At 43.1% G+C, this 24,496-nt stretch overlaps 1 protein-coding gene across 2 annotated transcripts in view; it reads right to left on the bottom strand.

The window, feature by feature from the left end:
- Positions 1-1,211: 1,211 nt before the first annotated feature.
- PPP2R2D (protein phosphatase 2 regulatory subunit B, delta) overlaps positions 1,212-24,496 on the bottom strand; it is a 24,536-nt gene continuing 1,251 nt past the window's right edge. Inside the window, exons 3-10 of one of the 2 annotated variants that reach the window (XM_014945263.1) lie at positions 13,065-13,162; positions 10,688-10,853; positions 8,898-9,010; positions 6,959-7,136; positions 5,982-6,146; positions 4,467-4,636; positions 4,287-4,378; positions 1,212-3,171 (exon numbers count right to left, since the gene is read on the bottom strand). In XM_014945263.1, coding sequence (XP_014800749.1) covers positions 2,892-3,171; positions 4,287-4,378; positions 4,467-4,636; positions 5,982-6,146; positions 6,959-7,136; positions 8,898-9,010; positions 10,688-10,853; positions 13,065-13,162 — 1,262 coding nt within the window. In that variant the 3' untranslated portion in view covers positions 1,212-2,891. Of the gene's footprint in view, positions 3,172-4,286; positions 4,379-4,466; positions 4,637-5,981; positions 6,147-6,958; positions 7,137-8,897; positions 9,011-10,687; positions 10,854-13,064; positions 13,163-24,496 lie in introns of those variants that run through there. The other variant, XM_014945264.1, reaches the window with a different exon arrangement.

Here is a 24,496-nt window from a genome sequence, read left to right as displayed (position 1 = left end):
AGCGGGGCCTCCTGCGGCGCCGGCATCGGCTGCGGCCACGAGCGGGAGACGCTGCTCCACTCCCCGGGGAATCCTGCTGCGGCTGCTGGAAACGCTGAGAACTGAATTTACCCACTCCTGTGACAGGAGAACCAGCATCTGCTATTGCACATACCTGCAAAAAAACCCCCAAAATGGATTTATAGGATTATTTGGGTATATGATACATGTATTTCCCATGTGGGACACTGGGCACAGCTCTACTTCAGCGGTCACCAGAACAGTATTAAACACGGGCGTTGAGGGACTGTTGGAGACTCTCACAGCACCTGCTCCCCCTTTGGAAAATAAGACTTTTTCAAGCCATTCCATCCAAATTTAAATAGAAGGTTCCGTACAAACACTATTGAGCCCCAGCGGCTGCCCCAGCGCCTCAGGCCCGGGGTGCTGGGGGCACCAGGGGGTGCTGGGGGTGCACTCACCTTTCCCTGCGCGGGGGGGTCCTGCCCCTTTCCTTGGCACCGGGTGTTCCCTTTCCCCGGAAGCGGCACCAGGATTCCCTGGGGTGGCTCCGAGGGGTCGGTAACGGTTTCTGTGACTTTCCTGTTAAAATCCAGGCTGTGACAGAGGGTGACGGGACCCTCCAGCGCCGTTTCGTTTCCAGAAGTGCCACCTCTTTCAGCCAAAAGGCCCTGCCCTTCACCCCTTTCTCTGAACCCCCCGCGCCCGGGGCTCCCTCTGCCTCGCGGGAAATCTCCGCTCCCCACCAGGAATTCATCACATTAAATCCAAATACTGCAACTCCAGCCCCCACCCACCCCACAGCCCCGGGGGGGACGGGCTCCCCGACCCCATCTACAGCCAAGGGGGAGTCTGGGGCAAAGAGCTGAAAGAATAATAAATTTCATCAAATTGACAATAAAATCTGTTTTCAGATAAAACAAAATGATGAAAATTTCATGAATCATCAAAAACTATTTAATTGAAAGTGGTACAAGCAAATCATGTTTTATATAATAGAAGATTTCATCATATCCTTTTTCTTTTTTTACTCATATTCCACTTACATTTCCTGAAAAAATAGATCAAAAATAGACAGCACTGATGTGGCACCCGGCACCGAGGGGGCGGCCGCTCCAACTGACCTTTAACTGGAAACACACACTCCTGGGGCTGGCTCCTTCGGCCAATCCTCTCACAAACAGAAGTTTTTTCAAAATACACAGAGCAAGTCCAGGTAAACATTTAAAATTTATTAAACTTTTTGGTCAAAATAACTGAACAAGTATGTACAGTCCCGCTGCGGCCGCTCTGCCGGGGGGGCAGGAACAAGGTCGAGTCTTGACCCCCCGGTTCCGCAGCTCGAGAGTTCCCAACAGTGTCACAACCCACAGACAGGGCAAGACTCAGATTGTTAATTAAACTGTATCCATAGAAGCCCGCGTTTGGCTGCACCCCCTGAGCGGGCAGGGAGGAGGGAGAGGGTTTGCTCACACCTTCGCCCGGAGCGCGGGGGCGTTGGGGGGTGAGAGCAGAGCCCCATCTCCACCCACTGGGCGCTGCCGAGACCCCCTGCAGCCCCAGGGGACGGTTCCTGCCCCGGGCTGGGGGAGAGAAGGTCAATGTGTTTTAGGCCTCTTTGAAAAAGAAGAAGAAGAAAAAAAAAGTACCTAAGGCTTAAAAAAAAAAGTTGGAGTAAAGAGAGTTGGAGCAGGCGCAGCCCAGCCCAGCGCCGGGCCCGTGTCCCATGGGAAGGGGGTAAAACCCACGGAGCTGCTGCCTGGAACAACCCTCCCGGTGCTCCCACCGGCTGGAACCGCAACCTCAAACACAACAGTTATGCCAAGTATTTAAAATAAACGGTATCTTCATGACAAATACTAAAAAGGTTAAAAAAAAACCCCATAATGCACATAAGGTCTGTGTCTATCGACCACTGAGAGGCATCAGAGAAACTCAACTTTTATCTTGGAAGAAGAGAAGCAGCGGGGGGTGGGGCTTTCCCCCCCGTGCAGGGCGTCACTCCCGGTTAAGGCTCTGGATGGTTTATCCCGACCTTCTCCGTCTCCTGCCTGCTACACAGAGAGCATGGGACAAGAAAACCAGTGCAACTCGAACTAAATGACAATTTCATGGAAACTCTAAATTTAGAATTCGAAATACTACATAAAAATGTTTGTATTAGTCTGCCAAAAATCAACGCTTTGGGGCAAACAGGTTAAACATCTGCCCCCCAGGATTATTCTGCACAATCTCAGTACATGCAATAAAAAAATAAAAAGACTGAATACATACCTTCAGATTTAAAAACACTTTTTATAGCTTGTTATTTTATTAAGTGGTTTACACCAGAAGGTGTGGTTATAGATACAGTTGGTGAGTAAATATCCATGGAAACCTGTCTACGAACCCAACTCAAGACCTACCGAAGTGCTCGAAGGTAAAAACACCGAAGCCCGGCCGCGGGCAGAGGAGGAATGTTTACAGGCGTGAAGCACAATATATGTTTTGAAAGGCCCAAATATTACAGCAGAGAAAGAGCACGAGAGATAGAAAGTACATTTTTTATGACAATTTTTTCTTCTTGGGTGTTAAATTTTTTTGGTCTATAAACTGGAAAGGAAGGCTCAGACTTCAATAAATACATTTGTTTCGAGTATTGGCCTCATTGAGCCCCATCCATCGGTTCTGCCCCTCGAGGGTCGCTCCCGGGAAGCTGCGCCGGCCGCCCCGGCCCCACCAGCCAGAACCAGCCAGGAACCCAACAGCCAGGCCAGGCCCTCGCCTCTCGCTAGGGGGAAGGAAGTGCATCAATGTTCTTCACCGGGAGGACAACGAGGCCTTCTCTGTTACAGACAAACAACCGAGCTCAACTATGCAAGACGACGGCGCCGTCCTCCAGCAAGTCACCTTTAGTTAATTTTGTCCTGGAATATATACAAGTTATTGGTGGCAGCTACAGCAATGATGTTCTCCACGGGATGCCATGCCGTGTGGAGGATCTTCTTGTTGAAGTCCAGACTGTCAACGCTGATCTCGTCCTTCTTCCTTTTGCCACCCGTGCAGACCTTCCTGGGCTTCAGGATGGCCCGGGGTTTGCTGCTCTCCCGAGAGGCCTCCAGGGTGATGTCCCGCCGCGTGTTTCGGTCAAACATTCTAAAGAAGTTGTTGTAGGATCCAGTCATGATAGCACTGGTTGGAAGCAGAAGAAAAGGCAAAGATTTGACCAGTCCCTCACACACACCGTGACCATCAGACCCGGCTCGTGGCCAGGACGTGGCATCAGTGTCTCTTCCCCTCTGACTCTGGCGCTTTATCACTTTCTCTCCCGGGTCCTCCCTGGTCCCCTCTCCTGCCCCCAGCACCCACCAACGCCCTCACATCCCCCCCGGGAGCAAAGGGGGGCTCCCAGCACTGCTCTGCCCCTCGGTGTCATGCTGGAAGCAAAACCAACCTAAAACGCTGAATTTCAAGGGACTACCACAAATCCAAGTGCTTCCTGGAGGACCATGAGCACCCCAAGGGATTAATTACAAAAAATCATCCTGAATCAGCAAAAGCAAGCCCTCGTGGGAGCATCTGACATGGCCCCACATGAACACGGCAGAGTCTGCCCAGAACCAAGTTTGCTTTTGAACAAGGCAGAAAATAACCTGCATCTGAAAATGCTTTCTGGTATCTGACTTGCAATGACCAGCTGCTTTGTAGCTCCCAAAAAACACGCTTCAACTTGAGGCTGAGTTCCTGATTTCCTGTACTGAACACCTATCCTCAGCAGCTGAAAGTGGAAGAGCAGTTTCCCACATGGCAGAAGTCTCTTGGATTGTTACAATGCCAGCCTCCTCACCCTCCTCCCCCTCACACACTGTCCTCACTGTGCTGAACAGCTCCTGCGACACCATTCCCACTGGACCGCGCTGCCCAGTGCCCCCAGCCAAGCATTTTTTTCCATTTCAAAGTTGGGGAGCATCCCAGCTTCCACGGCAACACCCCTTAAAATGAGAAGGCCTCACTTCGACTTGTTCTACCCCTCCAGAAAAGACTGACTGGAGTTGCTTGAAAAAAAAAAAACACATAGAAACTTGAGGAATAATTCCCACTGGAAGCAAACTGACACACGGAATTTATTCCACCTCTGCAGCTGGAGGGGGGAGGATTGAACAATGAAGACCTTTTGGAAAAAAAACCACCACCACCAAAACAACAACAAAAAATTCCCCCAAGGCCCACCCAGTTGATGGGAATGTAAGGAATTCCATCCCCAAAGTCAAGTTCTGCTGAAGGGGCACAGCCCACCCCCAGCTCACCTATCGGAACCGTTCCAGCAGCATTCAAATTTGTCAAAGATGCAGTCGTTTTCGTAGAGGGAACAGAGCTTGCTCCGGAGATACTCATGGACCTTTGGGAACACACAAAGTGGCATTAGATATAAGGACAAAGTAGAGCAGGGGAAAGAAGGGCTATTTAAGAAGACACAGATGCCATACTTGGTACGTCTCTATGGGCCTGTTCTCCATGTTGAGATCCCACACTTTGACAGAGAGGTAGTCTCGTGTCATCATGTAGCGACCGCTGTGGCTGAATTTGACATCGGAGATCGACGAGATTATTTCTGAAAAAAACGACCTGCTGCTAGGGTCTTCAGGCTCTTCAAAAACTGCAGAGAGAAGACACAATCACAAATGTAACCAACACCAAGTTTTACAGCTTCCAACATTTTTCTGTGTTAGGAAGGTTTTAACTCAATACACTAGTTTCTTTCTGAAGAAAGTAGCTGTCAAAGACTTTTAAAAAATAAGTTGTTTTTAAACAATGTCGCGCCCTCAGTCATCACTGCTGGGTGTCTGTCTCCAACGGGCTGGAGCCCGGCACCAGCAACAGACAATTCACAGCTCTCAGGGATCAGTCACAGCAAAAAACCATCTAAAACCCAGCAGGTGGGTACATAAACGTTCCACCCGATCTCCACATCGTGGTCACCAGCAGCAGCAGAGACACCAGTGTCCCACACGCCATCTCCTCAGGCAGCACCCGCGCCTTGAGACCACGGCACAGCTCTTCTCTGGATCTGAGCAGAGCTGGACACCACACCGACGGAAATACTCCATCTGCACTTGGAATGCAATTGGTATGGTTTTAAATAAAGAAAATAAACTCTTTACCCTGAAGAGTTAAGATTGGAGCTCCCCAGAACTATGTATTTCATTTCTGAATAGACCCCTTTTAACAGAATGTTAGTCAGTGACAATTAGTTAAAAATACAGTGCTTTTAAGTAATTTAACACAACACCAAGTCAAACAGAGGACATGGCCCAGCATTCCGCATGTCCCACCGCACAAGTACCTCCTTCCACCAACAGGAACACCTGGCCTGCACTACACAAAGCTTACCTGCAAATACCAGGAGGATAGGACACCCCGCAGGACCAGTAACCCCAATAAATCACACCAGGGAAGGCCAGCCAAGGGCCTGGGAGCGAGGCAGGGCAGTTATGCTTGGGCATCCACACACCAGCTCTCCTCCCCTGCGGGAGGGGGGTGGCACAGGAGGGTACAGAGCACCCTGCAAACTCCCTTCAAACGCAGCACATACTCGTAGGGATTAATTCTATGTGAGGAGCTGCAAAGGGTCACACAGTAAATGGATTCTGGCAACATCAGCCCGGTTTCTAATGCACAAAGGTGAATACACTGTCCTGAACTGGCATTCGATAAGCAGATACCTTTGAGAAGCACCAAGACTGAGTCTGGACAGAAGACAGGTCTCACTGGTGCCAAAAGCACTTGTTCCCATCACTTTGTGATGCATAAATGGGTAAAGAGGAGCAGAGTCAGATGGCCAATTGTCTCATGCTACACTTCTGCTCGTTGGTGGCCTAGAACAAGACAATTAAAATGTTCCATTCTACACAGCTCCCAGCCCTCCCAGCTGGCTGTGGGTAGGTACAAGCACAACACCCATGGGCTGTCCCTGGCAGGACCCCCGGGCGCAGGGAACTCACACTTGGAGTGGCGGTCGCAGAGTGCGGAGGAGCGCATGTCGCACAGCCGGATGGTGCCTTTGCTGCTGCTGTAGACAAAGACGTTGCAGTGGTGGGGGTGGAACTCGGCGGCCGTGATCACCTCCGTCAGCTCCTCCATGTTGGCGGGCTTAATGTCTACAATATCTGGGGGGGGGGTTGTAAAGGCAGGTAACGCTGCACGCTCAAACCACTTCCAGGGATAACTATTAAAAAATGTTAAAAATACAACAGACAAAACCAGGGCAACATCTTATTTTCCACTGCATGCAATCCACACAAACTACAGTGACCCAAGTAGATGAAAGAAAAAAAAAATCATCTAGATTTTACAAATGAACTTTAACAGATGCTGCAGATAATTTAAGACTCCTCTCAAGCCTCCTTCATAACACTTCCTATTGAACACTGAATAGACCTCATTATTTAACTAAAGCTTCAAAGAATCTTGCATATGACCTATTTAATATCCAGCATTTCTGCAATTTTTCTTTTACTGCAGATTATTCACTATTTTATTTTACTTTAATAGTATGTCCTACATTGACAAATCCATAGAAAATAAATTTTGGATACACATGCTTGCAAAGAGATTTTCAAATTATTTCTGCAGTTGATGATATCACTTGACATAACAAAAGTTAAAATTTGTTTTCTTTAGAAGTGTCATTTGAACATTTAAAAGACCTTTAACTTTGGAAAGTAGTATCTACAGTAACAAAGGATCTACCGCTCAAATCTTCCAACTCTGACTTAAGTTGGCTGAACTCCACAAATAAAGGATGCTCCCAAAATCGCTCATTTGCTCTTTAGAGATCAAACTAGGTATGATAGTTCTACTGGCAGTTCTCCATAGAAAGAATGAGAGCATTCCTAGGCCTGCTTTCACTGTATTAAACCTCCAGATCATAAACAACTTAGACTTGTCCCAGTGTTCACAGAGAACAAAAAAAGGATACTAAAACTTCTATCTGTGATTTCTAAATGCCATAGGTTAATTCTTAGGTCATCTGCAGAAAGGTACGTTTCATGATCGCTATTTACTGAAATAGAGTTTATGTGGTAAGTATGTGCATTTGCAAATATCCTTCGGGGACTTGCTTCTACCATTAGGTCCATGGGTTTCAATATTGGCACCTGAAACATGAAGAACAACAGTCAATTTTGGCATAAACCTCATTTCTAATTCAGAAGATGGTAGTTAATTGCACACCACAGTTTCTGTTTTGATTTAGTGACTCAATACTTTCCAAATGCACCGAGCAAGAGAAGTAATACAGCAGGGTATGGAAGGTGACTGCCATCCTGCCAGCACAAACCGCAGGGAAACGGCGTGTCCTTCTAGCAATACTTGGAAGATTCTGTTCATTTGAAACAAGCGCTTAGACGTGACCCCCATCTCGTAGAGGAGTGAAATTGGCAGGAGCAGTCTGCAGAGCAAATCCCTGAACAGTCAAGTAGGGCACTGGGAACACATGATTTCCACAGCCACCTGATCTCAAGGGTGACAGGGTTTGTCGGGGCCAAGTGGCCTGAGCTCCCCTCCAGGCCCTCACCGAGGCACGAGTGACTGGTTTAAGGTTGCCCAAGGATGTCCTGCACTGTTCCGTACACACAGCCCCACACAACACTAACCTACCAAGAAAAATGTTGTGACAGTGTCCAAGATAACCTGCCTTCCTGGAACAAGAGAAAAATTAATCCAAGAGCTTTGTCATTGCTTTCACCACGTTTGTATCTTACCGTCTGTTTACATCAAACTGTAATGATTAAAATTAATCCATTACTTCTTATTATGCACTTTTCCTATCTGGCCACACGAGTGTTCCTGGCCTGGTTGTGAGATCGAAAATGCATTAGTGTGAATTATCAGGAACGTACTCAGGAATGCCATGGTCCCTACACAAAGGGCACAGCTCTCAAGTGCTGCTTCTCCTCCCTAGAAAGTAGTGAGAGCCTCAGTTCAATTCCTATTTATGGCAATAACAACAACATAAACTCAAGAAAAACCACAATGCCACATTATTTCATTTCTCGAGCTTCTGCTTTAAATGCTCCCAAGTTTGGGGTGCTAACCCTGCCCTGCAGCACTGGGCAAGTGCAAGAATGTCAAGACTATTCAAGCATTCATCTTCCACGTGCTCATAAAGCAGCCTTCTACCCAGCACCCTGCTCACGTTTTAGTCCTCTTAGAAAAAAGACCAAACAAGTTAAATATAAGCAACGTTGAGGGGTGTGGGTGGGAAAGAATTATCACTACGATGTGTGCACTGTGCTCCACAGACCAGCTCTGACAGCAGAACTCAGGGTGGTACCGGCCTCTCAAAGACACAGCTTCCCTGCACTTCTCTTCACGTCGCCCGAGTCATGAGAGTATTTGAAGGACACAGCAGGAGCAGCGCTGGCTTTCTGTGAACCCAGAACAGAACAGCCCCAGCCAGATACTCAAAACGCTGCACTTTCAGCCTTGAATAACAACACTTTGTTATATTTTGTTGCTGTCAATAGATCAGTGTACCTTTTTCTACAATTCAAATAGACTGAGGTGAAGTCTGTCTCTGTCAAAATATTTTAGTTTTAAAAAACAGTGTAGATTTCAAATAAATTTTAAATATACTAAGTTGTTCCAGGAAACAAACCGACAAACAACCCAAAATATCAGGAAGCTAATAATTTAATACAATATTATAATCATGAAAGTTTGCCCCAAGTTTCCAGAGGAACCTTATTTAACAATTACATTTGCATAAAGAAGTCTCTCCATTTTTTATAAAAGTTCTCCATGACCCTGACCAAAGCATCATTTCTAATCCACCCATTTCAGTTGACAACTCTGGTAGTGCAAAGGTAGAGAAGTACATGCAAAAAGACATTTAAAGTCAAAGAGCAGAAACATACCCGTAGTGCTGTGATCCTGAAAGGATCCCTAAGTCTTCCATCTTCATCTTTTAAATTATAACCTTCGGCTCTTTTGTCCCTTTCACTTATTTTCCATAATTTAATAGTTTTATCTAAAACCAACAAAAATTCACATGCTTGAGAATGAATTAAACGTAAAATAAAATCACTAAATAATGAGGTCAGCAGAGTGGATGTATTTAGCCACCCAAGTTCCACTGCTGGCAGCGGGAAGGACCCTGAGGAAGTGCTTTACACAACAAGGTAATCCCCAGCACCCCCCGCCCCACGGGGACTGGACGTCCTGTGCCTTCCAGCTCTAGTGTTCAGCTGCACTGATACAGGAAAAACAAACAAAAAAATATACCAGACACACATGCTAGGAGGGTGCAGGTGGGAAAGGCATGAAAATAGCAGTAAATGGAAAGAGAAAAGAGATGGATTCCATTTTGACTCCAATGTAACATTCAGTTTCAACAAACTACAAGTTTCTTCCCACCAATAGGGCCTATGACCATCACTCACCAAAACGACCCTTCACAAGGGAAGTTTACTGAAATTCAGTCACCAATCTTCACCAATAAGCTCTATATGACTTTTAATTGACCAATGGTAAGGAAATCCCCAAGCACCCCATTAATTACTTCCTCCAAGTACCTTATGGAAAGCCAGCTTTGTCCCAGGTGTTTGCCAAGGGACAACCACAGCAGAAAGTGAGACCAGGGCTCGCCCCAGTATTTTGGGGTTCTGTATCCCCAGGTCTCACCAAGGGAAGTTTGTCCCAGTGCAGCCAGTTAGTGTACCCCAGGAGTGGGATCCTTAGCTAACTGGAAATCCACCTCTCCTCCCTAAGCTACTGCGTATCTTTAAAGCACTTACGGTGACACACTTTAAAGACTGCTTAAAATTTAATAACACTTAAATCAAAGTAAGATTGTTTGAATTTCAAAGTCCAGTAGACGAAATTCAGTCCCACATTTAAAATGTGGTGTAACCCTTACATAAAGTCACTTAAGGACAAGGCAAAAAGGGACCCAAGCTGTCAGAACAAGACTATTCCGCTGACAGCATGAGCAAGTTTTTCCATGCACAGCTCGGAATTTACAGTTACAGCTTGCTCCATGATGCAGCAAAATCAAACAGACCTAATGCCCAAGAACCACCACTAAAAAACTGGAAGTAATAAATAAAAAATCCAAAGTGAATGAAAACTCGTAATTTCCAACTGGTAATTTTTGCATTGCTTTTATGCATCCTAAGGTACAGTGAAAATGGTGTGAACATCTCCTCCTGGAGTGACTGTTGGCTATTAAACAGTTGCTTGTCAAAGCACACATGATGTTCTGGTATTGGAAAAGCAAAAAGAGCATTGTAACCACAGTGTTTCAATTTCAAATGCTTTTATTAAAAATTCATCTGAGATCACAAAAAAAATCAATTTCAAAATTAGGATGATCAAGTGAAATTGGGATTTGTGCTACAGTTCAGCACCCTGGGAACCCATTTATACAGGAGCAGGAAAGCAGAGTAACAGGGTATAGAAACTGAGAGCACGGTCGGTTTATCCCCAGAACGCAGCTCTGTCTATTCTGTTGCTGCTTCATTATATTTACATTCATAAATCAGTAATTTACAGAGCATTACAATCAAAACATATTTTGCATATATAACTAGAGAAGACACCAATACAACCCCAAAACACTCCAGAAAAAACCCCACAATTGGATCACAGGTGAGATAACATTCAAATGACAGCAAAAGTTCTTTGTGCAAAAACAAAGTGTCCTTACCATTTGTAGACAGCAGGAAATGAGCAGCATTCTGTTGTGGTAACCACCTAATTTTATTAATTTTTTCCTCAATTTCTAGACTTTTCAAGTAGTCAAATTCAGGTTCATGACTCTGAAAGGTACTGTAAACATTATATTCTCCCCTAGAATGAGGACGGCTTTTATTCTGCAAGGAAACACAATAGTTCTTGAAGCTGATGTTACTTGGTTCATTAGTAATTGTACATTCAAACTAATGACTGAAAATTGTCAATCAGAAAATAAACTTTTTACAACAGATCTTGATGATTTTTACATTTTTGCTCTATGATACTGTATTTAGTTTAGCATCAGTAACACAGACTTACTTTTGAAAAAATGTGACTTTATATAAAAAGACACTTCACCTAACCCCCATTCCCATCCTTTCCCAAACTCAGTCCCCTCATCACACAGTATGGACACAACGTGGGGCTTCCAGACTAGGACATACACGTTAAAGGACATAGGACATGGAGTAATTAAATATGTTTTTTATAAAAACATGATTGCACAAAGTCATTCTGATGAAGGCACAGCAAGATTGAGTATGAGCATTCCCAACTTGTCATTTAACTTTTAAGCATTTTGGACAGAGTCCTCCCAACCAACACTACTGAGAATGGTCACCCACACTCCCTACCCAGCCACCCGTGTCTGGAGGGTGCTGCCCTGTCTGGCCCCAGGCCGTGGGCTCACGCCTCGCTCGCACCTTTGGCTGTGACAACCAGCTTGGAACTGAAATGTCACACGAGGTCAGGGCACGATGCACATTTCAGCCTGCCTTCCCAAAGTAGTGTATGGGAAATTTTATAACTATCCTAAGTTGTAGTTAATCTAGTCCAAAATCCACATTCTTTAAAAATATTAATTGTAGGACTTTACTAAGGTTCCAGCAATATATACTTATTTCAGATTTTTTCCTCCACTCAAGAAATCCTGCAGTTTTGCACAAGACAAATGATCCTTAAGCCCAGTTCTTCCCAGTTTGCACGTGCTCCCAAGCAGACTGGAATATTCCCGGGTCAATAGTCTGACTTGGTTCCTCCCCCAAGGACCTGAGGGGACAGCTGGGTTCTGACTTTCAGAGCAACTGGGCACCACCAGCTGAAAGCCAACCAGTAATAGTTCTGCTCCAAACAAGCATCAGGCAGTCAGAGATGGGAGCGGGTGGACACTTCTGACCTTGATCTCCCTGTGCCTTAGTTAAGTCTATCCGGGAGAGTAAATGATAAATGAGGTAGGAGCTCTCTAGGTGCAGCAGTCTAACATTTCAGCAGCTTTCTCAGCAACAGGATTGTCATTTCACTACCTCTCAAAATCCATACAGTAAAAGGTAAGTCACCATTGGTAACATATTTTATAAACAGTATCACAGTGAGAAAGAAATGCAAGATACTGGACGTCTGTGAACTGAGCATCATTTGAACCACACAATGAAAGAAGTGGGATTCTGCTGAAAAAGCCACACAGCACCTCAGGATTCACACACTTCCTTCACCAACAAGCTGAATGAAAATTCCACCACCAATTTCGGTATTTCTGATCCAGGAGAAGGTTCCAAACCAAAGGCTCAAATTCTTATCTTCAAAGGGAAGGATGAAGATGCTCTTGGATGGCGGGGGAGAGGGTGAGAATTGCCATGTGGAGTGTTGGCTTTTGAAAGAACATGATTCCAGATTCCTCCCAGACATAACAAGGCACAACAATTATTTTTGAGCATACAGTGCACTTTTCCAGTAGACACTACTTCTCTGGCTATAAAAAGCTCAGTGATGTATCTGCACTGAAGAATGGCCAGAACATGTAACAGCATCCTCACTCCACTGAACACCATCACCTGAGCCTTATGAACCGAAAACAGTCAAGTGGTTGTGGAGAAATAGCTGTTCCTACTGGTTTTGATTCACCGGATCCTAAAACATGTCAGATGTTTAATTCTTCAGTTTTTGAACTGCCTTAGCCTGTTGTCCTTGCCACTTAATACGCATCCTTTTTTATAAACTTTGCTTGCATTCTCTTCAAAAGCATTACTATTTGCCTTAGATCAGCCTGACCAAGTGCAAAGTTTAGGAGAAAGCCCAAAGGCAATTCTGCAAAATGCTCCTGAGCAGACCAGGTACAGATAAAAACAACATTTTGTATTTTGGGGACTTTTTTTTTTTTTGAAAGGGGGAGATGGGATCCACCAGAGTAACCTATCAAGTTCAGCACATGGCAGATATTAGAAATTTGGAAAAATTAGCGTTTCTGAGAAAACTATCCAGCCTTTTAAACCTCACAGCATGAACAGGTGAAGTGAGACTGTGCAACACAAGAACAGTGTAGTAACAGCACTTTTGTTTTTCAAGTCACTGACCTCTTGTTCCCTTTGAAATATAACCACTCTGCCACCTTTGTCTCCTGTTGCAAGAAGATCACCAGAGTAATTAAATTCAACTGTTGAAATAATATCAGCTGTAAATAGAACAGAAATAAAATAGCACTTTAATGTGTAAAGCAAATCAAGATGTTTCAAGACTTGAACACAAGACAAAATTACAATTTGTATTAATGCAACAGCACAACTTCTTGATGTACATCACCAGTATCCAGAAATTACGTCATGTTTCAAAGCCTAACAAAATGTTATTTGCAATCTGAAACACTTCCTCATTTCATAGTTTAAGCTTTCAAGGGCCTTCAATTCTACAAGAGAAGGCATGCAATTTTAAGAATCCAAACTGTATTCTACCTGTTGACAGTAAATACTGAACCAGGCCTGCACAGAGCTTCCAAAGGCCAGTATCATCTCACAAGTGGGCGATCTGTGGGACGGCTGTGGGGCAGCACCCCAGCACAGCGAGGCAGGGGGAAACCTGCCCTCCCCTGAGCTGAGTGCTCCTGGAGTGCGTTCAGGAACCTGAACTGGGTGTCCCCCTCTGCCAAGGGGAAAAAAAAAAAAAAAAAAAAGAAAAAAAGGAAAGAAAGGGAATTCTTCCAGTTGAGCTTCCTGGAGCAGCTCTGCACAGAAGCACCAGCAGGTACAGCCACGAGAGACAGGGACACTGCCGCTGGAGCAACAGGAGTGCAAAGGAAAAGGTGTAACTGCCCTTGGGACTGAACCCTGAAAACAACCAGCATGTATTCACCACCACAATTAATCTTTGGAGGTGGCAATAAAGAAATAATTGCCATTAAACAATCTCTAACCAAGGGGCAGAGAGATAAGGGGCTATAAATGTCTGTCACAGGTTTGGGGCATATGGTAACAAAACCAACAAACCACTCGGCATAAAATTGTAAGTAAACACATGTCCATGCTGCTGCTGGCCAGCCATGCCAATATTCATTACACTGCGCTGCTATAAACGTTTATGGGTGGATTTGCTTTTTGGTACTAATTTGCAGTATTTCTGTTTTATCTTGATAACAGATCTGGGGTCCAGGTATTTCCATGTTGTGTGCATTGTGCGTTAGCCTCCTTGCTGAACTGTATGACTTCACTATTCTTGCACAGAGAACGATAAGATAAATAAAGAAATTACTAATCTCAAAATGCAAATATCTAAGATACAGTGCCCATGTGCACGTTCTCATCATGGTCACGTGTGTGGTGCGGTTTAGACAAACATTTGGTCTTCAATATCTGTCACTTGTTATAGTCCAACCTAGCTGTTGCATCTCCCTGGCCTGTTTATCCTTCAGCTCAGACAGTTGAAACTGGAGGTGTTGCTCCTGTTTTTCTTTCTCTGCCTGTAAAATCTGCCAAAAGGAAAAAAAAAAAAAAAAAAAAAATGAAAAAAAGGAAAGAAAGGGAATTCTTCCAGTTGAGCTTCCTGGAGCAGCTCTGCACAGAAGCACCAGCAGGTACAGCCACGAGAGACAGGGACACTGCCGCTGGAGCAACAGGAGTGCAAAGGAAAAGGTGTAACTGCCCTTGGGACTGAACCCTGAAAACAACCAGCATGTATTCACCACCACAATTAATCTTTGGAGGTGGCAATAAAGAAATAATTGCCATTAAACAATCTCTAACCAAGGGGCAGAGAGATAAGGGGCTATAAATGTCTGTCACAGGTTTGGGGCATATGGTAACAAAACCAACAAACCACTCGGCATAAAATTGTAAGTAAACACATGTCCATGCTGCTGCTGGCCAGCCATGCCAATATTCATTACACTGCGCTGCTATAAAAACTGTAACAGCTGATGTATATGGTATCAGTAAGTTTCAGAGTTTGTAATTGGAGACTAGCTGAAAACTACCTTCCTGGATTGATTTTGATGTGCTATCTTTTAAATTCCTTTCAATAATCCCCCCCTCTTAGGAGGACGGTGATTAGGAAGTCTAATCAGTTTTCCTGATTTATAATTCATATTTCATCTTTTATTAACAGATGCCCTTGAAACAGCCTTTTCCTAGTGTATAAAGATCATGATTTACCTTCTTTGATTTAAAAATTATTTAAAAAACCCCAAACTTTCTGTAGTCCCCAGCCTCCAAAATCTCATTACTAATGTGCTTCTGGACATGTCTGCTTTTATATTCACCCTTCTTTAACAGGTGATAAAAAGATCCCATTTTGGTAAAGAACAGGGTGATGGCTAATCCCAAATCCTCAAGTCCAAAACACAAGAACAAACCCATGCCATTGCTGCATGTACTGGAAACACTGATCATTCTCAGCCCACCTACCACTCAAAGTTAACAGCATTAACAGTTAACAAAGTTAACAGCATGGCTAGTTTCTACCCAGTTTCCTCTCCCTCTGAAGTGACCCTCACAAGCCACTGAGGAGCCCAACACCCCCGACCCCACCTCAAGTCCCCAAGCCCCCAGCCACAGAGCTCTTTGCAAACCTGCCCCATCGCTCAGGTAATTAAGCAGGAAACTCCTTGGGCTTTTCACTACCACCACCGGCAGAACAGAAATTACCCCTCTACTCTCTTTACAGCAGTTCTACCTTTTGTAGCCAATTTCTGGTACATGGCCATTTGTTCCCGTAACAGACTATGAAGAAAACACGAACACCCCCAAACAATCCTTCCGCTCTCCAAACTGCTAAAATGATTTTACAACAATAAGTAGTTACCTACAGAACAGAGCATATGGTATAAAGGTTTCATCAGTACTAATTGATCTCCTACTTTGAAAATGACTTAGAATTATGAGCTTCTAGTAGTACAACACTGATAAAACCTTAAGATATACTGCATACACATATACACACACACCCTTAAATAATATGTGTTTTTATACACACGTATAAGTAAACAAAAAATTTAGAGTGGTACAATGTGCATTCAATCCAAAAATACATATAGAAAAGCTACTTCTTTCCCCTTACCATGAAGATCCACTTTGCCAGAACTGTACCTGCCCACTAAGCACAGCAGGAACATTGCGCTGAACCTCGGGGTTAAAACAAGAAGCAAAAAGCCTCAGTTTAAACAACGACCCAAAATCTGTCATCATGTGAATGGATCTCTGTTCCTCTCTTTGAAAGGTTAAGGAACACTCAGATTATTGGTACACTAAAATCAGATTATCAATATTAACACCTGTCCTTCCTATGGTATAAATGAATGGTTCTCAGGAGGTGATGGACAGTGTAGGTGGCTCTGAAGAGAGCAGTTTCTAGCCCACTGATTTCCCACTCAATCCTGCTCACACTTTTTACCCCAAGAAAGTAAAAAGAATGTACACGTCCCCTTGTACGTAATGTTAACCATTTCTTAAATATACTTTCTATCAGAAATAAGAATTCTCTCCCTGTGGAACTGATACACTATTTCCCTGTTCCAAAGCCACCACATTTCTCTGAGGTAGCGTCCCATCCCCTGCTCAGGTCTGCAGATGGGCAAGGAATTACCACATACACCCAGGGTGCGTGGGCTGCTCCACGGAAAGCTTTCTGTTAGCTTGGAACTCCTCTCTTTCTTAAGAACAAAATGCTTAAACAAGCCCCTCTCATAGCAACCCGAGTAACAGATGTGTATGGTAATCGTGGAAACCTCTGAAAGGCAACTCACTTTCCCCCTGGTGAAACCCCGATGTGTGAGGACAGAGTCAGTGTCAAAACCAGAGACCAACATCTGTTAGAACTCTAAGATGACAGCATGCTCAGACCTGCAAACTAATTTAAACCCACAAAGGCTCCATACCAGGTATTTCTAACTGACACCGGTATCAGCCTCTGTGCCCTCTGTTTAGGTAATGGAGAATGCAAAGAGATCCAGAACATCTAAATTAGATATCTAAAATTAGCTACCGTGAACTTTTCCTCTCTAAGCTGGCTGCGTGTTCCTGCTTCGGTTAAAATCCAGACCTGACCAAACATACTTACTTCACAGCTCACGCAACAGATTAATGAATTTGCAGCTGTAGCCCATGCTGGGGTTAACGCTAACTCGGCATCAATTCTCTCTCATTCTTCTAAGCCACCCAAAGACTTTTGCCAAAATCCCACTCCTTAGACATTTAACGAGCAAGTCAGTCACTGCTTTCCAGTATTATCTAAAAAGGGGCTACTCCAACTCCCAAGGGATTTTAACTTAAAACTTCGCAAATATATAATGGACAACACACTGCTTCACATTCAGTACAGACTGACAAATGATGCCAGTTAGCAAACCTGCCTCTTGACCTTCCCCTTTAAAAATATTTTTAATATAGAGCCCCTTTTCCCATGACCTGTAACAGGGCCCCAAAAACAACCTGCTCTAAGCACTGTGAAACCCACTGAGGAGGAACTGACCAGCTCTGGATCAAAGCCAGAGGCTGGGATGAACTGGGAGGTAGACTGCCAGTGGAAATTCAACAGAGAAAGAACATCTCTGTGCCTCTAAATCAAGACCAGAGGTGACACACCTTTCTCTCCAATACACACTTATTCTACAGAGCATTTTATTCTACGGCTGAAGAACGCTGTGGGAGACATTGAGTCATCTCCTACAGCTGATGGGATGAAGCAGTGAGCACAGAAGGGGTTATGTCTTCTACATCAACTTGAAATCAAAAGTTGGGATCTCCCTGGGACCTTGTGCTGAACTGCAGGACATGAACGTGTTCAGAACGAACACAACTGTCTTGCAAAAGCCAGTGACATCAGACCGTTGTGAGGTACAACTGGTGAAAAACAGGGTCAGTCGGGGCCCATACAGGACATGGCAAGGAACCACTGTCTCAGAGCAACTCAGTGACGAGTCAAAGAAAAAAATATAGAAGGAGCATAAAAGATTAGCAGAGGAAAAAAGACCCAGTCTAAGGTCAACCAAGGGCATGAAGAGGGCACCAGAGCTGCTCCAGAAGAAGCGTGGTGGCTTGGCCAGCAGAGTGTGGCTGGAGGAGCCACAGAAGCCAGGAGAAGTCAGTGCTGCCAGGCCCTGGCAAACAGCAAACAAGAGCATTTCTCTCAGGAAGACTCCCAGCTCCGTGTGGAGCCAGGGCACCAGGCATCCCCGAGGAGCAAGGGCACAGGAGCCGTTCTGTTCAAGCTGCTGTGACAAACTGGCAGAAAACAAGTGGCAGGAGGTGTCACACTGGTCCCAAGAGCTGCTCCAAAGGCCGGGCTGCCCAGCACGCTCCCCAAACCAAACACGTCCCCAGCCCATTTAACTCTCACCTAAGTCTGCATCTCCTAAAAGACAAGTAGTGCAATTCCCTCACTCAGGTTTGCATTTCCTTCTCAATGGAACCAGATCTACCCTGATGCTCTAAGTCCTTTGAATTATATTTAAAAAAAATAATAATCTGTCTTCCCTGAGTTTAAAGTGCATGCAGTTGTCTAGACATGTTACTACAAAGGAAGGGCAAAGCAGCAGCAAGAAAAGAGACCAGTGAAGCTGAAGTTCAGGAAGACAGAAATAAATGTTACCTTTGTGCTTGCCAAAGCTGGCCATGCCTTCGCTCTCCAGCAGTGAGAGGCTATGGAGGCTATTTATAACAACCAGGACAGGATCCGGCATGCAATTCTATCACCTCAGTATTATTTTTTAACCTCTGGAATAGTAATTCCAGTAACCTTTCTCCTACTGGAAGTATATTTAATTAATTCATGTTAATCTGTTGGGATTTTTTTTCTAAGTACTTAATTGCCACTCTTTTCATTTTTTCATTTTACTAGGAGTTAACAAAAGTCTTAACATGATGCGTAAATAAAATTTTTCTTCCCATTGCAGCTTTCACACCTTGTCTCTTTTTTGTAAATTTAAATAAAGTGGGTTTTGTCACTTTTTATTAAGTTTTCCCCCCAGATGTTAAAATAGTCAAACATAATGAGAGTGCACATGGAAACTGTGTCACCAGGCACCACAACCTGCTGCCACCGCAGCCCAACGGCACTGGCTCTCACTGGTCACACACTCAGTGTCAATGGGAAGACCTGTCCTGATTTCTGTATTCCCACAACTCAACGTGGTTTATTTTGCATTCCTGCCTTACAATTCTGCAACTGACACTCACTGTGTACCCAGACTGCTTATCACTCATCCATAAACTATGCATTCCTGAGGCTTCACGCTTTAATCAGAGCATCATCCAGCCGCATCCAGTAATTCCTATTCTCTTGCAGCTTAGTGGTTGCTTAGTCTTTTAAAGGATTTTCTTATCTATTCTTTAATATTCCACTTGCTGTCTTTCACTGGTATTGAGAATTTTTTTTTCCCCTTAATACCTGTAAGCCTACACCTGTGTAGCTTTCTGACAAGACTGTCTTAACTTTCCTTTATGTGAGGAAGAAGATGCTAGATGCAAAAGCTATAGATGAACTTCAACAGTGAAGTTCATTTATGAACCACTTGTGACTGCCTTCCAGGTCTCCGCTCAGGCTATAAATTTCCTAGTTTCCTTTACAAAAAAGTTGGATGTTGTTTTCACAATTCTCAGAACACTAGACATTTTTGTACTTGTACTCCTCCTCCTACCCCTGCAGTTCCATTAAGCCATCAGGGGCATATGCCAGAAAAACAAAGAATCAAAATGTGACAGTGCAGTACAGATTTACATTCAGTGTAAGTACAGTGGTTGGCAGGACACACTCTCTTCTCCACAGAAAACCAAGAAATCATTGCTTGACACAACCACTTTTATTGGTTGAATAGTCCGATGATCAATGGAACTTTTTTTTCTTTAAAGCACAGCTACTCACTTTTAAATCTGTGCCTCCATGCCATGAGCAGTCATACTCCAACTCTTCTGAGAGAGGAACTTCAAAAACCTCACTAATAGAGCATTTCTCACACACACCACCTTGTCTTAATAGTCTCTAGACTTATACTTTACTGTACAGCAAGACAGCACAATTTACTTTCCAGTGGCGTAACACCCTGGGTTTTTTGTTGTCTGACAAAACTGGAACTCAAAAGAACACTTATTAAATACTACTGTGTAAGACAAATATTTCTAGGGAATAGTGTGTTCTGGAATAAAGGGTGAAGACAAATTCTTGGTTCTTGGGCTGTACAAAGACTCGAGACTAAAGGGCTCTACCTGACACACCAAGACTACCTTCTCCAAGAGGAAACCACTACAGAACAAGTGCTCAGGTCAATGCTGTTTGCAAAATATTATTCTGCCCACATTTAAAAAATACCAAAACATTTCCCAGGGTCAATATTATGTCATCATATGCATCATGCAAAACACCATATACAATCCTCACAAAGCAGGAAAGATCAAGGAAATTTTTGAAATCTTTGATGCCTTCAAGAAAGGGTGGCTCTTCAGAACATTCCCAGCAGCCCTGCGGGGGCAGAGATGTGAGAGCTGCCGATGGATCACGGCAGGAGCACTGGGCTGCACACCATGAGCCAGGGACAAGCCACAGTGATTTAGGGAGGGCAAAGGAGCAGGCATCTAAAGCCCTGTTTATAGCAAAACACTGTTTCTTCAAGGAAAAAAACAAATCTCACAGTTTAAAAGCCCACCTTCTGCCCCATTCCAGTAATAAGTGACATCTTCAGGGATAACCAATTATTTAGGATGAAAGGAAACAACATGTATGGCTTAATAATGGAGTCATTACCACCGTATTTTCCAGTTCTTACAGAAAAAAAACATCTTTAAGATAGCAACCAATTATGTCATTTCTTCTATGCAATTTTAACCAGATGTCAAATAGCTATCTCTCTTTTGGAATATTTTTTTTAAAAGTGTGAAACCATGCTAGAATTAGCTTTAAAAGCTGTGAGGACAGGGCAGTTAAATTCCTGAAAAATATATAAGAACGTTTTTAAACCACTGATTCGTAAAGACAGTTTAAGAGTCTTTTTAAATCATTTGTACCCAGACTTGAGAACAATTACAGGATTACAGTCCAATATACTTTTATTAGATCATGATTTTCTCCTCTACTTGTGCTCTGCATTCTGACAGACTTCTGAGATGGACTGACTTGCCACTGTAAAAAGCCTTAAAAGGAGAAGAAAAGAATTTGTTGAACTGATGATAACAAGGCATCTTTTAGCTTATCTGGGCTGTCAATACCAACTGATAGTTGGAAAATTTAAAAAAAAACCACCCAAACAGTATTTTTCTCTGATCTTTACATGGAGATACAAAATTTCTGAACGAGTAGAAAGTCCAATACAACAAGACAAGCATTCGGAAAGTCGACAAGTTTTTTTGAAGAACAAAAGTTTTGCTGATGTGAAACCCCTTACATTTCATCCTCAAGTCAACGAACGTGAGCTTCTGAGGAGCTCTTGCCTACTCTGGAAGAGCACCACGGCCAGCATTTACGTGCCAGGCCCTGCGTTTCGCTCAACTGCTTCAGAAAAGGTTTCTCATAGAGCACGTAAAGCAGTGTAAGACTTAAGCCAATGAAGCTCTAGGAGGAAAGGAGTACCTGTGTCATTTAGTGGAATAACCAACCCCTTAAAGCTGCTTGGATCAGAAACAGGCAGACAGAGCTCACCAGTGCCAAATCAAACCAGTATTTCCAGAAGGGAGCAGTCCACTGCCATCCAAACTCCACACAGACTGCCAGGGGGAGCGGACAGACACAAACCCAAGGAAACCCTGGTGTCAGTGATGGGAAACCCATCCCCTCCACAGCACACAGCTTCCTGTTCTGACAAGGATGGGACCACCTTCTCAGTATTTCCACCTCGCCACTAGCACAGGTCCGTCAGGAAGATTTACAGTGCCTAGTATAAAAATATATTCTGTTAATTATATCCAGAAGTGGCTATGGATTATATGCAGAACATCTGGCCCTAGGGAATTTGGGCATATGTGTACATTATTTAATAAACTGTTCCGTATTTTGCTTGCAAAAAAACCCAAACAGAACTTTTTGAACATGAAAAACAAATTAAATGTGGAAGTCACAAAACTGATTAGGTCTCAGGCAGCATTATTACAAAAAAAAAAAAAAAGCCATGGATTTAGAAAGCTACTTTCTACCAAAAAAGGTAATCCAAGAGTAACAAATTTCACAGGCAATCAGTGTGATTTACTAATCACATGGTTTTACACTAACAGCAAAATTATAACACATTACTTTTTTTTTTAAATTAAGCTTACTGTCATCCTCAGTATCAATTTTTTCATTCAACATCTGGTTTATCCTCCAATCCTCCTCCTGGAATCCAATTAAACTTCTCTGCTTCAGAAAACTATGTTTTTCAATAACTGGTATATTTTCTTGACCTTTTTGAAATGGCCAGATTGGTCACATAAACACTGTTCTTCTATTTTTTTTAAGAGACCATTGTACACACTGCGAAGATTACTCAATGAAGAAGGTGAATACACAGAAAAAGACAGTGATTTTCTGTATTAATGACCTAGTTCGAAAAAATCCTGGGACCGGAGAGAGCAGTTGCCAATCTAACTACAGCAACTTGTCACAGACATGTTAATATTTTTATTAAAGTACTACACATGAGAAACAACTCTGAATTGCTATTCTAGAATAAGTTTTATATTCAATAAAGTGACTATTTGGTTAAGTTGCCTGACAACCAAGCTTCACAATTTCAACTACTGAAGGAACAGCCTGTAAGAACAGTTAGCAAAAAAAGTCTCCATTTATTAATGTTTCACAGCTACTTTATACTGTGCTTTTCAGATTTTATCTATAGAGCTTATTTTTCACAAAACAGAAAAGAAAAAAAATATCACAAATAAGTTTTCACTATCCCAAAAACGTACATGAAGTTCAGTGGTTTTATGTAACATTTGCAGCAAGGCTACTTGAAGGCACCAGTGGCCCATCAAATACATTTACTTGTGCATTTTGGTAAAAGATGTTTTAAAAAAATGGTTATGAATAAGTATTTCCATGACCAGGGCGAAAAATCTAGCACTGGACACGCACTCTTATTGCGTACTGCTGAATCAAATTCAGGCAATTATCAGTAAATAAAATGTATATTTTCTTTAATTCCAACTTCAAATCGAAAACTAACGGGGCAGGGAAGTCCACAAACCAAACTAAAGACAATGAGTCACGAAGCCTGTAAGTAGCTCTTGTATCCCAGCAGGAAGATGAGACTCTAGAACCACTTCTGCAAAACCAGGTGCTGAATGATTACTTATATTAATTGCCTTATGAAGAAAATTAAATTCCTCCCATGGAGTAACATCATGCACAAATCTGAAGTCCTTGCTCCTGGAAAAGTCCCATTAATAAGGTACCTCTGGGAAAACCCAGGGTAGGGGTGTTGAGCACTACCATCACCATTCCCCCTTCCCCCTCTAACCGAAGAGCTCTGCCTCCGTGCTGTGTCTCCTCAGCCCTGCCAGTTCCTCTTTGAACAGTCCTCTTACGCACTTCAATAATTAACTGGGTTTAGGACACATTGGTGTTTCAAAAAGGAGAAGCTTTCCAAGCTCTACACAAATTCACGTTGCTCAGTAATTGATGGAAGTTAAGGCTCATGGAAGTGTATTTTTTGCAACATGGAGAACTGACTTTTAGTCACATAGATGATAGATCCTAAGAAAAAAAAGAACCATTTGGGAAACTCATAAAAGCTGCTCAAATACATTTTCGTAAGAATTCTGGGAACTTCAGAACAATAGTACAAGTTACAAAATATATTTAGGGGGAAAAAAAAGGGAAGAAAACAACTGAGTCAGAGTACTAGTTTCTGGAGCAGTTTTCAAGTCTATTCCTCCCATAGCTATTATTTTAAATGGAATGCCAAACAAGTGGCATGAAAATGAAAACATTGTCAGCAGAATTCCCCTATAGTAGACAGTAGGAAAAAATATTTACTGCATTCAACAAAAAAGAAATCCAAAACCCATGACGACCACACACTGTCACTGCAAGTTATTTCACTAAATACAGTAAATACAGCTATTTCAGTTAATGCAGTAAAAATAAAATAAACAGCATGGAATTATCTTTCACACACATACTTCACACCCTCTTTTCTAAACACTATTGTCAGCTTGAACACAGAAAATTTAGGAAAAAAAAAAGAACTCTCTCATCAGAGTTGAGCAAAACTTTGCATTGTTTCTACATAATACAGAGAACCACTTTTTCTAATTAAAACGCTTATTTTCTACTGGTTCCAAAGCATGCTGTGCTTAGAAAGTTTCAGAGAAATGCAAAGATGTGCCTATTATCCCTACTTAAATATCCCTATTTATAGCTTCCAAACGTTAACAAGTAGGAATAAAATCTCTTCAAGCAGGAATAAAACCTCTTCACAGCTGCAGGAAGCCTTTAAACTCTACTTTATAAGTGAAGCACAAATGACAGACCTGCCTGCTCACTCTGTTGCTCTCTTTGCCTCGGAGTGAAACCTGACAAGCCTGACAGACTCCATTTGTGGTTCCCCCCCCCCCCC

This window comes from Calidris pugnax, unplaced genomic scaffold (genome assembly GCF_001431845.1).
Source record: "Calidris pugnax isolate Ruff unplaced genomic scaffold, ASM143184v1 scaffold89, whole genome shotgun sequence".
Taxonomy (NCBI): Eukaryota; Metazoa; Chordata; class Aves; order Charadriiformes; family Scolopacidae; genus Calidris; species Calidris pugnax.
This window is presented reverse-complemented; position numbering and strand designations above follow the sequence as displayed.